We start from the raw sequence: 16,627 nt of genomic DNA on the forward strand, positions 1-16,627 counted from the left end.
TGTTCCAATTTTCAATGTTTTCAGCTGTTTCTCTTCATTTTGAGTTGTGCTCCAAAAGCAAATGGATCTCCCTTGGGCTTTTCTCCCACAGGCTTTACTCCATTCGCATCATCATGGTCAACTCTACTTTGAGGAGGCAGCTCTTCCCCAGTTGCATTTTGAGTGCCTTCCAATCTGAAAGGCTCATTTTCCGGCACTATATCTGACAGTGTTTCTCTGCTATTCATAAGGTTTTCAGTGGCTAAATATTCAGAAGTAGTTAATCACTCATTCTTCTTAGTCTTTGTCTGGAAGCTCATCTGAAACCTGTCTATTATGTGTGACCCTGCTGGTATTTAAAATACCAGTGGCATAGCTTCCAGAATCACAGCAACTCACAAGCCACCACAGTATGACAAACTGACGGACAAGTGGTGGAGAGAACAGAAATTAGGACGTGGTTATTGGGTGATTATTTCACAGCTATGAAAAATAAGGATGGATAATCTAAAGCTCATTCTGTGTATGATGTGACAAATAAACATCTTAGAAAGCCTTCATTCTACATGAAGTCACTATGCAACCGAGATATGTACAGTGACCACCCTGGGGGAAGTCTGGAAATCTACAATTTGATCCTCAAAAGTTGTGGATGCTAGACAGGATGGTCTTAAGAAATTATTCTCTTTGTCCTCCAGACTGCTAGCTTTCTTTTAATAAAGCTTGGGATTGGATCTCTTTAAAAAAAGAAAGAAAGTTGTGGCTGCTAGAGATATAATCACTTTGTGGTTTCGTTCCTGTATTAGCAAAGTTCATGTGAAGCTCCTCTGTGGCAGTAAATCTTAATTCTATGCCTAACAATATAGAAATCATAACTACATCTCTTTTTGTACTGTAATTCTCTTAAGTGTAATCATTCTCATAATGTTTCTTTATGTATCTGAAACATATCTGGATACCTGTCATTATTGAAATAAAATACTTAATTTTCATGTATCTTCTCTGAATCTTGATTCTGAAATGTTTAAGTAAGATTTCCCTCCTTGTCTTTTAGGTCAAGTTTGTGTTAAATGGAAAATAATCTTAGTTTAATTACAATTAGAAATATATGATGATATCATTGGCTATGCCTCTCTGTAACAATATTCTGTGTCTATTTCTATCATGTAATCGACAGGAATAAAATTCATTGGGGTACCAGATAAAAATTCCATGGAAACAGTAATTGAAGAAGATGCCTTGTTCATTGTGGCAATCATTTTTGAAGACATTTTCTCTTATAAGCTAAAGTTTCGTCAGGGACTTGAAATTCCTTATCTGAGAGAAGAAGATTTCTCAGGTGACTTTCCATATAAAATGTTATTATGGCATTTTTCATGCTTACAACAAAAGGAGTAGGTTGGACTGTGTGAAAGAAAAGTTTTCAGTAGTATAAGAGAAAAAACATACATGACAGTTTATTGCTAGATTTATTCTCAGGTCAATCAGATCATCCTACTAAGGATGATGCTCAGCAAATCTTAGCGCCATCTCTGGTAGTGTAGTGGTTACGAATTGGGCTGCGAGCCGCAAGGTCAACAGTTCGAAACTACCAGCTGCTCTGCAGGAGAAAGAGGAGGCTTTCTGCTCCCATAAAGATTCATAGCCTTGGAAACTCTGTACAGGGTCGCTATGAGTCGGAACCGACTCGACGGCACTTAGCAATAACAACAACAACAACGTGTAAATATTCAGCTCAGTGTGTTCAAGGTGCAAGGGATACAAAAACAATCAAAACTGATAGATTCCAGGCTTAGACAAGATTACAGATTAGCATGAAAGACAGACATTGAACAGTTAATGACAAGTTCCAACATAGGAAAAGTATTCTGGAGACTTCAGATGTGGTGGTCCTAGCAAGCTGTGGAACCAGGGAAGTCCCACCTGGGGAAGTGATGTTCAAACTAAGATCAGAAGGAACAGCAGGTCTGAGTTACTTCAGCTAAAAGAAAGGCAAGTGTGAAGGTCATGGAGGAACATGAAGAAGAATATCATAGGAGAATGAGGTTGAAGTGACTCATTGGCTTGATCTTGGGAAGTCTTGGAAACCTAGGATGATGGATTGCCATTAAGGCATTATCATCAGGACAGAGCCATAATTAGATTTCCCAGACTTATGGAGCACCCTGGATATAGCCCAGAGAACGAAGTGTGCGGTGGTCAGGGAAATGCAATAAAACCTGCTAGTTAGTTGACCGTGGTTGCTTAGTCCAGAGAAGAGGCAGATGAGTTGGTAGGAGGCAAAGAAAGTAGGAGAAACCTTGGTGGTGCAGTGGGTTAAGTGATAGGCTACCAACTACAAGGTCAGTGGTTCCAACCCACCAGTCACTTGTGGAAGAAATATGAGGTTGTTGGCTCCTATAAAGATTTACAGCTTTGACTATTTTATGGAGTACTTTGGCTCTGTCCAATGTGGTCCCTTGGAGTTGGAATCGACCCAACGGCAGTGGATTTGGTTTGGTTAGGAAATAGAATTAATATGATTCAGAATTGTTTTCTTTTCCATTCATTCAATGAGCATTTACTGTGTCCCTCATTATTCTTAGTCCTGGGAATTGAAGTCAACAAAACAAAGAGTGTGCTTTCTTGGAACATTTTAGTCAAGGGAAGGAAATGAAGAAAAATCAATCCACAAAAGAACGCATACACAGGCACTCCATCTGTTAGTGTTAAAAGCAGCAAAGTAAAATAGGCTACTAAGAGGAGCTATTTGTAGTGATTAGGAAAACAAAAACAAAAAACCTCTGTGATGAAGTTACTTTTGAGAAGACATCAGGATGAAGATAGAATGTGTGCCATGTATCCTTCTGGAAGACGAGATTTCAAACACTTGACTCTTTGGTATTTAGAGGCACAGAAAGGAAAAGGCAATTTTTTGACTGGAGTAGAGTGACCTTTGCTTTAGCTTTTAAATTTCTAACTTGTGGTCTACATGAAGGAAACTCCCTTACTGACATTTTTAATTGGCTTCCTTCTTCTACATAGTTAGACGTTCTAACTAGTGGAGCTTTCTCCATGGAATCTTGTTTCTTATTCTCCACTCTGCCCTCATTCTGTAATGATGATTGTGTTTTGTGCTTACAGCTTATTGCTGGGAAAGTTTCTATGATTTTTCATGTACACAGAGTCACTATTGGAGCAGAGGATTTGTGAGTTTACAATCTGCCATTAATGCTGCTATTATTGAAGTAAGTACTTAACTGACAGTTTTAATAATTAACGTACACTCATTCTGGAGGCATCAAGGTTTTGATGAAAGATGAGTCATATTTTCATATGTGTCTATATAGTTCAGGTACAAGCCCACCTTGGAGATATTGCGGATTGGGTTCTAGACCACCCCAATAAAGCAAATATCACAGTAAAGTGAGTCATGCAAACTGTGTGGTTTCCCAGTGCGTATAAACATCATGTGTACACTATACTACTCTCTACTGTAGTCTATCACATGTGCAAAAGTCTGAAATATTAGAGAATGACTAAAATGTGGTTCTGCACTATGAAGTGACTACATTCTATAAGAACAATGGCGCCCGTAGACTTAGTCAATGCAGGATTGTTACAGACCTTCAATTTGTGACAATTTCAGTATCTATGGAACACAGTAAAGCAAAGCATTGTAAAACGAGGTATGCCTTCATATTAAGGAGACCTGGCCATGTTGTAGGTTAAGCATTTGGCTGCTAATTACAAGGTTGGTGGTTGAAACCCATCAGTAACTTCTCAGGAGAAAGATGAGACATTCTGCTCCTGTAAAGATTTACAGTCTCAGAAGGCTTTGAGAGCAGTTCAGTAGAACTCTCTCTAGTACAGAGTACTGTCCTAGAGGATCACTATGGATCAGAATCCACTCAATGGCAGTGGATGGTGGTGGTGTCCTATATAGAAATGCTGAAAATTGGATTTAGACAAATGACATCTTGCTGTTTTTTAAGACTTTGTATTTTCAAATAAGTGTGAAAGTTTCAAGTACAATGTCCAGGAAGGTCCCACGTGCTCTTCCTCCAGTTTTCCCAGCTCTCTCTACTGTTAACCCGTATGGCTGACAACTCATACCCAACCAACTGGTGATCTGCTTCTACAAATTTTCAGCCCCAAACACCACATATATTTACTCTGTAATCTACAGGGTTGACATGAGGCAAAATGGACTCAACAGAAAGAATTTGGTTTGGTTTGCTTTATAGTTTTCCATAATATTGTTGTTGTTATGAGTTGCTGTCAAGTGCCATGGTGCCACTGGGTGGGTTTGAACTGCCAATATTGGGATTTCGTAGTCCAGCACAAACCATTTGCAGCACAGAGAGCTCTTCTGTATAACTGTGTGTAAACAATCCATCCTATTGCCATTCAAACAATTCGGACTCATAGCTGACCTACAAGACAGTGTGTAGCTGCCCCATGGGGTTTCCAAGGGTGTGAGTCCGTAGGATACGTACTGAACTGTTAACCACAAGGCTTTCTGCTTCCATAAAGATTTACAGCCTTGGAAACTCCGTAGAGGGCCGCTCTGAGTCAGAACCGATTTAGTAGTACCTGAGAAGGAGCTCTGGTAGCATAGTGGTTACGAATCAGGCTGCGAACCTTAAGGTCAGTGGTTCGAAACTACCAGCTGCTCCGTGGGAGAAAGATGAGGCTTTCTACTCCCATAAAGATTTACACCCTCGGAAACCCTGTACAGGGTCGCTATGGGTCGGAACCGACTCGACGGCACTTAACAACAACAACAAGAACAAACAACAACAGCTGTGTTTATGGAAGCAGACTGCAACATCTTTCTACCACAGAGTGGCTGGTGGGTTTCAACCACTGACCTTTTTTTTTTTTGCTTGCCAACTGAGCTCTTGAATGATAGCCCCACCAGGGCCCCTTGCATGAGTACAAAACTAGGAAGCAGGCATTGATAAGATCCACAGGAAGTCCCACCTTGGTCCACACATTAACTGTTTCCTTGGTGCAACCCACAGAGCTTATTCCAATTCCACCAGTTTCTATACATTAACTAGGACTCCTGGTGTGGTGCTGTAGGATCAGCACTGGACTGCCCACCACAAAGTCTGCTGTTCAAATCCATCAGCTGCTCCTCGGAAACCCTATACAGGGTCACTGTGAGTCGTGACCTACTTGATGGCAGGTAACAACAACACACATAACTAATGGTTTTGTTCGTTTGCATCTTTCTTTAGATCACAACAAATCACTCTGTGATGGCGGAGTTAATGTCAGTTACTGGTATAAACATGAAGATACTACCTTTTATTTCTAAAGATATATTTCAAAATGAGTCGTTTATTTTCTTCTGCTTGGTTTATTTCTCCTCTTTCATATATTTTGCATCGCTCAATGTTACAAAAGAAAGAAAAAAGTTTAAGGATTTAATGAAAATGATGGGCCTACAAGACTCAGCATTCTGGTGAGTGATCGATTCACGTTGTTATCCTTGATGTCAGTTGCTGGTAGGGCAGTCTGGACTCCTGGTGAACCTGCGTACACATGAGCCCAATGTCATAACCATTCCCATGTCTGAGTCCATTGACACTGTGGGTTTTGATGGTCTTATCTTCTATGGAGAGGAAGTCCTAGTGGCGAAGACGATTAGTTGTTGAGCAGCTAACTGAAAACTCAGCAGTTTGTCCCCACTCTGTGGGAGAATGATATAGCAGTTGGCGTCCATAAAGATTGCTCTTAAATGCAATGCTATTGGGTTGCCACAAATCAGAATCCACTCGATAGAAACTGAGTGGATTTCTTTACCCTCTTATGGGTTCTGACTTCCAGCACTATATGGAACATTATTCTTTTGTGACCCAAAAGGCTTCCACAGGCTAATTTTTGGAAGTAGGTCACCAGGCCTTTTGTCCTGGTCTTAGTTTGGGAGCACCACTGAAAACTGTCCTCCAGGATGATCTTGTTACTTGACATATACAACATGTCATGCAATTCTCCAAAATACAACAGGCTAACTGATAGGTGGTGAAATTATGTAGGACATATTAACAAATTAGGGACATTAAGACATCGTGAAAAAAAAAAACACACGAAACTCTAGTTTATTTCAGAGCACTTTCATTTATTTAATTAATTAATTTATTTTTAAGTTTTAATTGTGAGGTTTACATGGGGGAACATCAGCTTTACATGGATCCTATCGTATTTAATTTCTTTGCAATGATTACCATCCACTCCATGCACCACCAGCAAACAACCTTTCTCCCTCCCTGAGTCCAGTGTCTCCAGCCGCTCCATCTGTCCACGTCATCTTCTCTGTCTCCACCCCTGGCATCACTGACTCTCTGGGTAAGGCCCCACTCTCCATTCTTCTCATTTGGTGGTCCCAGGGACCTCCTCTCCTGGACTGCAAAATCAATCACTCTCCTCCTTTTATCAAAACAACACCTACCCTGGAGACTTTAGATCCAGAGAGGGAGAGCGACTGTGTGCTGAAGACCTGGGGGGTACGGGGGAAGGATTGCATGGAGGGGATTGTAACCATGGCAATGAGACGGTATATGATAGAATGAATTAAAATTAATGTTCTCCCATGTAAACTATCACATAATTCACAATAAAACATTTAAAAGAAAAAACGAAAAAATACCCATCTACCTCTATATTTCCTCCCCTCACAGTCAGTCCTGATGGCAATTATTCACTATTATATGGCAAGAGTCTTATCCACATTTCCTTTTTTTTTTTTTTTTTTTAAAGTTTTATTGTGAATTATGTGATAGTTTACATGGAAGAACATTAGTTTTACATTCATCCTATTGTTTATTGTTTCATTGCCATGGTTACAATCCCATCTACATATCACCAATCAATGAAAGGGTACATCCTACAAGCCTTCTCTCCCCCTCCCCTGGTCATCAGCACACAGCCCGTCTCCTTCCCTGGGTCCAGAGTCCCCAGCTGCTCCATCTCTCCACGTCATCATCTCTGCCTCTATCTCCAGGATCACTGCTTCTCTGGGTAGGGTCCTGCTCTCCGCTCTTCTCCCTTCATGGTTCTAGGGACCTCCGCTCCTAGCCTGCAAAGTTAATCACTCCCCTCCTTGCCACAAAATGTCTACTTTTACATTTACAACCTTCACAATCAGTCCTGGTAACAATTATTCACCCTTGTATCATAAGAGACCAATCCGCATTTCCTTTCATCAGTTCCGCCTAGACAGATTGGATACTACTCAGTAGAGATTCTACCTTCCTCCATGCCCTCTGGATCTAGGTTCCCTTTTGAAAGCTTGTAAGCCACTCACTTCTTGCCTTTGTAACCCGCCCCAGCCCGCCCCCCCCAACATTTTGGGTAGCCAATGTCCAAGTTGTCCATCCCTGTCCACTCTGTGTATGGAGGGGGTGGGAATGAACCTTGCTGTAAAGATTTATTCCCTCTTTTGAGTTACTGCATCCATAGGCAGAGCACCTTCATTTAAACTAGTCACATTTGCTACTCTTTCTTTCTTTTCTTTTTTTTTATATCAGTTTCTATGCATTTCTATGCATTAAAATAGTGATTATAAGTTGCTACTCAGTTTTCCCTGTGTTATCACTGTGCAAAATGAATTCGGTGACAGAGGTACTATTAACAAATTGATAAACAATAAAAATGAAGTCAAAGAGAATGCACACTTATATACATATGTATATGTGTATGTGGGCATTTGTATTATTATAAAAAGCAGTTAAGGAGTAGAAAACAAAGACCTAGTAAAACAAATAGGTAAAATTAACAAATTAAGGTGCAAATCATGAAAACTCTTAAGTTTGCAAGTCACCTAAGCAGAAAAATTAGCCATACAATCAGTTTAAAAAACCTACACTGTCTAAGAAAAGGAAAAAAGAAAAAAAAAGAGGGGTGGGGTGAATAATCTATGTATTTTACCCCTAAAGAAATGCTACATTTTTGCTGTTGAATTCCAAGAAAGATATCCATGTACACACACCATATCAAGAAAATGCTTTTCATAGATGTTAAATTAATGAGGAGTCAGTTATTTAACAATCCTTTGTAAGTCATGTGCTCCCCTGAAATGACACAATGACGTCAGAAGTTTTGTCTTTTCTAGAATGATATTTTAAGAACAGAGAGATTTTCATTTCAACGAACATGAATTGCGAAATAGCAAAAGAGGAAAGTGTCTTGGAACAAGAATAAAAGAGAGATGAGCTTTGACGGGAACTTTGTAAAACGCAAAGGAATAAGCCTCCAGAGCCATCTGAAGATCTCATAGAAGGAAACAGTGAGAGGACCCCTCTCAGTCCAGGGCATGGTTTTCAGGGCAGCATCTCAGTGCCCACCTGAGACCAGAGAGAATGAAAATCAGACCAGTAATGGATGCTTGAATGGGATTCAGCCTCTACAGACAAACGATTCTGATTCTGCATATGGACTATGTTGTTGTTATAGTTAAGTGCCATCGAGTTGATTCCCACTCATAGTGACCCTTTATAGGATTTCCCAGGAGTGGCTGGTGAGCTTGAATCACTGACCTTGCGGTTCAAACCGACTTTGCAGTCTGGCACATTAACCCACAGCAACACACCAATAGTCAATATTTATTGCAGTGTGATATCTCCAACTGCTTTGTTGTTTGCAGAGGGGGCTACGTAGGTTTATTAACTTCTTGCCCTTGCAACCAGTTCCTTTTTCTAAGTAATGTTCTAATTTCCTTCATTTGTAATTTTTCCTGCTTGTAGGTTTTCATTTCCTCACTAAAGTAGCTGCAGAACTTAGAAGGAGGGTTCTGCAATGTGTGGATTCTTAAAAAAATGTGGATATTGGTCACATTGACTGAATCATGATAATGATGTGAAATTTAAAAAGAAGCCACATAAACAAGTACCAAATCCAGAATATTCTGCTGAGACATACTGCTGTAATGTCCTGGATTCATGCTTCTGCTACATTCTCCCACACTTGCATTCTTTAAGTTGGGCAGTCTTCTATGGAGCAATGGCCCCCAGACTAAAGGAGGCCTGTGGCATCATCTTAGCTCTGTGGCTGATTTGCTCTGTAACCTTGGGTTAGCTTTTCCTCATCTGTGAAATGAGGAGCTTGCACTAAGATTTCTTCTAGGCTTGTAACAGATTAAAATTGGATACTGTTCTTTATGACCAGCTTATAAAGATATGAACAGCTCAGTTAAAGCACAACACTGAGAGCGTTTGCAGGTATAAAATAAGTGGCATCAATTTAAGTCAGCTCGTGAATGGGAATGGCAAGAATGGAATAGTCTGAACGACAACACAAGGGATTTTACTTTTCCTCCATGAAGGAGAGTGGATGGGCGGTCTCCTGAGACCCTCAGGAACGGTTCCTATCGACCACTGATGCTTCCGTAGTTACTTGATGGATCAGCAGCTGTTAATTTCCCTTCCAATTCAACCATTGGAATCGTTAAAAAAAAAAAAAATCATTGTGCCTTTTCCCAAGAAGACTAATACAAGAATATTCTTAGCAGCATTGTAATAATAACCATAAAAAATGGAAATAACCTAAATGTCCATGGGCAAGAGAACATTATAAATACCTTTGTTGTTGTTAAGTGCTATCGAGTTAATTCTGACTCACAGTGATCCTATGTAGGGTTTCCAAGGAGCAGCTGGTGGGTTTGAACTGCCAACTCGTGGTTTGCAGTCCGGTGCTTATTTTACAGTGCTACATTGTATGTCTATATAGTGAATATTATATAGTATCAAACCAACCCAGCTGCTCTGTGGGAGACAGACCTGGGGATTGGTCCCTGTAAGGACCACAGCCAAGGCAGCCCTGTGGGGCAGTGCTCCTCTGTCCTGTAGGGTCTCAAGGAGTCGGAGTGGACAGGATGGCAGCTCTAACAACAACAATACACTGTTGTTAATGCTAGTTGATAAAGGCAGGTTGCAGATGTATGATCCTCCTTGTTGTTGTTGTGAAGTGCCATTGAGTCAGTTCTGACTCTTCACAACCCTGTATAGGGTTTCCAAGAAGCAGCTGGTGAGTTTGAACCACTGACCTTGCAGATCAGCGCATTATCCTGCCGCGCCACACCAGGACTCCATGATCCTCCTCATACACTACTTATCTAGGAGAAGGACATAGAGCTGATACCCAGCCTGGACGGCCTGCAAAGCCACGCCAACGTTCACAGTCACATCATTGGGTTTGGCATCCTTTTCTGGTTGGTTGATACCAGAGTTGTACCAGTGTTCAGCGTCTTGAGTGTCCCCCCGCCACCTGTGTATGAAGTAAAGGTGCAGGGGATTGTGAACAGACATTTAGATAAGAGGCTATTATTGGGAGGGGGCAAGGGTCACTGAGATCAGAGACGCTGTGGACAGTGCGCTTCAAACTCTTTTCAGCTATTAACCTAGATGGCAAGTATAAGGGCCATCATTGTAGTATTCTTTGGGTATTGATGCAGATTTTAAATGTTTTGTAAAAACTTCAAATAATTGACATTCTTTCTGTTTCTCCTTAGGCTCTCCTGGGGTTTAATCTATGTTGGCTTCCTCTTCATTTTCTCCATGTTAATTACAATTGTCATAACATCTCAACAAATCATAGTCATGACGGGCTTCATGACAATATTCACGCTCTTTTTTCTATATGGCTTGTCTTTGGTAAGTTCATAGACTTGTTGTCACTTTCCCTGCTGTGGTCTTAGCTGTCTGTAACAAATAGGAATGCCTCCATGTTGTGAGAGTCGTCTGGTTCATGTCCATTTGTCTTTGTGTCTGTTTGAAAAGTCTTTCTGGGTGTGAGAAAGTGATGTAACTCTTAGGACCTCCTGTTTGCATAAGGATCTGAATTGATTATTCGGGAGGATTTCATTTCAGAGTGCTGCTGCCCATTTGAAAAAGCCTATGGAATATACTTCCTGTCTGTGGGGCTTCCCTGTAGAATAAAAGCTAGGTTTTCAAGGCAATCAACCACCATGTCTCCAGGGCTGGCATCACAGGAAGGCCAAGGAGGTGACCCAACAGGGTATGAGGAGAGGCTGGGAGGAGCCCAGACAAATGTTATCTGGAAAAATGGGAGAGGGGCTTCTAAAGAGATGAATTTTGTGTTCTTGGCAAGTTTTCCTGTGGCAGGCTGTAAACTAGCTCTAGTTCCCAATGAATAAGAAGTTTTGCATTAGCCAAAAGGGAAAAAAAAAAAAAGTTTTTAACTCTAAATATTGCCAAAGACCATTCTAAGTGATGAACGTTAATGTACACGTCTTTCCCAAGGCCCCTGTCTCTGATCAGTTGCTCTTCTTCCTCACATAGCCCTCCTTGTAGTAATTTCTCACTTCACTCCCCTTCTGTACTCTGAACAAGAGCCTCTAATCTTTCTTCCCTTCTGGGATGTTTCCTTAGTCCATTAAAAACAAACAGACAAACTAGGTGCCCTTGAGTTGATTCTGGATCATGGTGACCCTATAACATTTACAAGTTGTTGTTGTTGTTGTTAAGTGCCGTCGAGTCGGTTCCGACCCATAGCGACCCTGTACAGGGTTTCCGAGGGTGTAAATCCTTACGGGAGTAGAAAGCCTCATCTTTCTCCCGCGGAACGGCTGGTAGTTTCGAACCGCTGACCTTAAGGTTCGCAGCCCGATTCGTAACCACTACGCTACCAGAGCTCCTTAACATTTTTTTTGCAATATATCACCATTCTTTCTTAAAAAGCACTTCTTAATGGTCCCAAATGTCCAGCCTCTATGTTACCAGATGAGCACATTCACATTTGCACCCTCAGGAACTCCTAGTCCATTGATTTACCTTCCTTCAACTTTCTAAGTGTTCAGTTCTACCTTTTCCTTATCTCTACCACCATCTGTTTCCTACCGTTTCCACCGCATCCAAAGCCCAGTCTTTTAGATATAGCAAGTAAGCATCCTCTTTGAAAGGAGGTTGCAGGCAACCCTGATAAGTAAGTAAGTAAGTAAATAAGTAAGTAAGTAAGTAAATAAATAAATAAGTAAGTAAGTAAGTAAGTAAGTAAGTAAGTAAATAAATAAATAAGTAAGTAAGTAAGTAAGTAAGTAAGTAAATAAATAAACAAACAAACAAACAAACAAACAAACAAAAGGAGTTTGAAGAAAGGATGGAGAATAACTATCGTAATATCGTCACCATCATTTTAATGGTCACTATTTTTATGATGATAAAAAGCCCTTATTTTCTTGAGCAGGAGCCCTGGTGGTGCAGTGGGTTAAATGTTAGGTTGCTAACTGAAAGGTCGGTGGTTCGAACCCACCAGCCGCTCCATCTTGGAAACCCTAGGGAGCAATTCTACTCCGTCCTCAAGGGCTGCAACGCATTGGAATAGACTCAACAGCACCTAACACCACCACCCAATCCTATTGCACTAACAGTGACTCTCTGTGAACGCCATAGACAATGGCTGACCATCTCCTCCCTCTTTCAGATAGCGTTAGTGTTCCTGATGAGCGTGCTGCTGAAGAAAAGTTCCCTCACCAGTTTAGTTGTGGTTCTCCTGACGCTCTTTTGGGGGTCTGTGGGGTTGACGGTATTACACAAGCAACTTCCATCATCGCTGGAGTGGATTCTGAGTATCTGTAGTCCCTTTGCCTTCGTTGCTGGGATGGCTCGGGTAAGAACGTAGTGAATCTGTTTGTTACATGATACTTTCAGTATTCCTTTCCAACATCATAACTCAAATGCATCAATTCTTCTATGGTCTTCCATATTCATTGTCTAACTGTCTCATGCATATGAGACAATACATACACGTATAAATATACAAATATATATGTAGATAGTCCTGCTGTGACGCCGTAGGATAAGCACTGGACTGCCAAAATTATGGTTGTCAGTTCAAACCCACCAGCCACTCCTCAAAAACCCTATACAGGGTTGGTATGAGTCAGAACTGGCTCAATAGCTTTTAACAACAACATGAAGATAGATAGATAGAGATAGACAGACGGACGGACGGACGGATGGATGGATAGATGGAAGGGGAGGAGTTCTGGTGGCATGGTGGTTTACTCATTGGGCTGCTAGCCACAGGGTTGGTGGTCTCAATCCACTAGCCACATACTCCACAGGAGAAAGATGAGATTAAATGTTCCCATAGAGATATACAGCCTTGGAAACCCTATACATAGTCAACATGAGGCAGAACCCACTCTATGGCACATAACAATAACAAATATACATAACTCTTTACCTTACTTTTCACATCACAAAAGGAAACATTCTACTAGATCATTAAAAGACAGTTGCAAAAAAAAAAAATTTGTTTTCTGTAAGTTTTTTATTGTGAACTGAGTGATAGACCATTGGCTTTACACCATCATTTCATTGCAATGATTACAGTCTCCTCCATGCATCATCATACAACAGTATTTGCTTCCATTCCTTGTTTTGTTTTGTTTTGAGGGCTGGACACAGAAACACTCAAGAATATATAATAATTGAAACAACCAAAGGGCACATTCTGCAAGCCTGCCTCCTGGCCACCAGCACTCAGTCCCTCTCTTTCCATGAGTCCAGAGTCCCCAGCTGCTCTCTTTCTCCATGTCCCCATCTCTGCCTCCATATCTGGTGTCGCTGCTTCTCTGGATAAGGTCCCACACTCTGCTTGTGCTCTTCTCTGTTGATGGTCTTAGAGTCCTTGGTTGCTGGCCTGTAAGATTAGCTACTCCCCTAGTTTTGTTAGAAAACTTCTACCTTTACAGTTGTGACAGTCGTGATTAGTCATGATAACAATTTTTCACTATTGAATCATAAGAATTTTGTCCCCATCTCTTTTCACCAGACCCGTCTAGACAAGATAGAAACTTTTCAGTGGGGACTCTACATTCTCCCACACACTCTTAAACTAAACTCCTTGAAACCTTGTAAGCCAGTCACTTTGTGTCTTTATTGCCCCCTCATTTTAGGTAGCCAATGCTTAACTTGCCCGTCCCTATCTACCCTGTGTACAGAAGGGATAGGATTGATACTTGATGTAAAGACTCCTTCCTTCTCAGTTGGTATTTTGAGCTACTACATCCATAAGTATAGGTCAAGTTCATCAAATTGTAGCAATTTAAACTCAGTAAAAATATTTTTTAAATGACATTTTGTGAGCTATAGGCTAAATATGAAAAAAATCAAAGTATAAATAGTTTAACAAACAAATATAAAGCGAATCAAAGTAATGATGAACCAGGTAAAGGAATAGACTATTTCAATCCTTCCAGAAACTTTGTACACACTCTTTTCTACCAAAGCTGATATTAACTTTTATGATAATCACTTTCTTGATTTTCATTTCTACCTAAATGTGTATCCCTAAATATATGTTTCTTAAGTTTTGCCTATTTTTAAATTCTATATAAGTAATAGTATATCAAATGTAGTTTTGAAAATCTGAGTTTTTCATGCAACGTTACATTGTTAGATGTCATCTGTAGTTTGGTTGTAGTTATGTGTATTGTTGGAGTCCTGGTGTGGCCCAGTAGGGTAGGTACTGGCCAAAGGTCACTTTGAACTGTAAGGTCAGAGGTTCAAACCCACCAACTTTTCCTTGGAAATCCTATACAGGGTCACTATGAATCAGAATAGACTCTAGGGCATTTAACAACAACAATAACAAATATGCATTATTATTTTTAAACTATTTCCACAAACTTTTTGAGGCCCACATAATATTGTATTGTATGAATACACTATCAATTTTTCTAGTAATAACAATAATAGTTTCTAAGTTAGGATTATTAATATTAAGAATGCAGCTACAAATATTCTTTTACATGTATCTCAGTGAATACAGGCATTCAGATCTGTTTGTTATAACTGCAGGATTTGAATAGTGGGATCTAGTAGGATAGTGGAAGTGGTTATAAGCCGTGGAGTCGGCTCCGACTCATAGCAACTCTGTTTAGGGTTTCCAAGGCTATAAATCTTTACGGGAGCAGAAAGCCACATCTTTCTCCCATGGAACCACTGGTAACTTCAAACTAATAACCATTAGATGAGCAGTCTGACTCATAACTACTATACTACCAGGTCTCCTTGGGATCTATTACGTGTATATCTTAATCTCTGGGCTACTACTGCCTAGTATTTTTCCAAATACAAATGTTAAGTACCATTCTAAACATCTGTACCACCAGAGATCCAGTTACCCCGTGTCTTCACCAACACTTGGTATTATCAGTCTTTCAGATTTTAGTTATGCTGATACATATGTAGCAATGTATCATCAGGAAGCTAACTTGCATTTCCCTGATTTTTATTATATCATGTGATGTTTCACATGTTTACTGATACTTGTCATATGTTGAATTTTTTTTTTCTATTATAATTTGCCAGTCAAGCTCATTTTCCCATTTCTATACTAAGTTGTCTATTTTTTCTTCCTTATCGATTTGTCAGAACTGCTCATTTCAATTTCTTGTTACTTGCTTTTTTACCAAATCTTACTTTTTGATGAATGCTGTTGTTGTTACATGCTGTTGAGTCAGTTCTGACTCATGGTGACCCATGTATAGGGCTTCAGAGGAGTTGCTTGTGGGTTTGAACCACTGACCTTGAGGTCCAGTGCTTTACTTACAATGTCACACCAGGACTCCCTATGAATAGAGGTGATTGATTTTGATAGGGTCCAATTTAGTAACTTGTTTTCTTTATACAAAGTGTTTTTGTGTCTGTTTAAGAAATCTTTACCTATCCCAAGATTATGAAATATTCTCCTATTTTATTCTGGAAGCTTGGTTGCTAAACCTTTTGCATTTAGATGCATGTTGTTGTTGTTAATTACCATCAAGTCACTATGAGTTCCAACTCATAGTGACCATGTAAAGGGTTTCAGAGGAGCGGCTGGTCAGTTGGAAAACATACTCCATTTCAAATAACTCCTGAATATATATTTGTAGAGGTCAATGTGAACATTTATACATGAGTATCCAGTTGATCAGCTCTATTTATTGATTATGAACATTCAATTTATTAAATATGAGTATCCAATTGCAGCGGCTCTGTTACTGAATGAAGTAGTTCCTTCGTTGTCGTCACTTGCCCATTTCTCTCGCCTTGCATTCACACCATATTGTTTTAATTGTTGAACTTTGTACACCTTGATATCTGCTTTAGTTATTAGTTTCACTGAGTGGACACTGACTCAAAACAATCCCGTGTGTGCATTGTAGAACCGTACTCCATAGAGCTTTCAAAGCTCTAACCTTTGAGATTGGAGTCCTGATGTGGCACTATAAGGTAAGCACTGGACTGCAAAGGTCATATTGAACTGTAAGGTCTGCAGGCCACACTCACCACCCATTCCTTGGAAACCCGATACAGGGTCACCATGAATCAGAACCAACTCAATGGCACTTAACAACAACAACCTTTGCAAAGATTACCAGATCTTGCTTCCAAGGTGCTTCTGGGTGATTTTGAACTGCCAACTTTTTAGCTAGTAATTCACTGCCTAGGTATCTAATACACCCAGAGAGAGTTTTACCACTTAATTTTTTCAAGAGAGGCTTGTCTAGTCTAGGTCCTTTACAATGATGTAAATCTTAGAATTTGCTTCTTATGTTATATATATGTAGACATGTGTATACGTATATGCAGACATGTGTACATACAAGGCTGCTGACATTTAGATGTATATTCAGACATGTGTATATGTATAT

The 16,627-nt window shown here is 40.1% G+C and overlaps 1 protein-coding gene across 1 annotated transcript in view; it reads left to right on the plus strand.

The window, feature by feature from the left end:
• ABCA6 (ATP-binding cassette, sub-family A (ABC1), member 6) overlaps nt 1–16,627 on the plus strand; it is a 77,249-nt gene that overhangs the window by 4,873 nt on the left and 55,749 nt on the right. The window contains exons 3-7 of the mRNA XM_006872306.1: nt 1,157–1,318; nt 3,103–3,206; nt 5,205–5,431; nt 10,475–10,616; nt 12,406–12,591. Of these exons, the coding sequence (XP_006872368.1) occupies nt 1,157–1,318; nt 3,103–3,206; nt 5,205–5,431; nt 10,475–10,616; nt 12,406–12,591 (821 nt within the window). The remainder of the gene's footprint in view (nt 1–1,156; nt 1,319–3,102; nt 3,207–5,204; nt 5,432–10,474; nt 10,617–12,405; nt 12,592–16,627) is intronic.

This window comes from Chrysochloris asiatica, unplaced genomic scaffold, assembly GCF_000296735.1.
Source record: "Chrysochloris asiatica unplaced genomic scaffold, ChrAsi1.0 scaffold00192, whole genome shotgun sequence".
Classification (NCBI taxonomy): Eukaryota; Metazoa; Chordata; class Mammalia; order Afrosoricida; family Chrysochloridae; genus Chrysochloris; species Chrysochloris asiatica.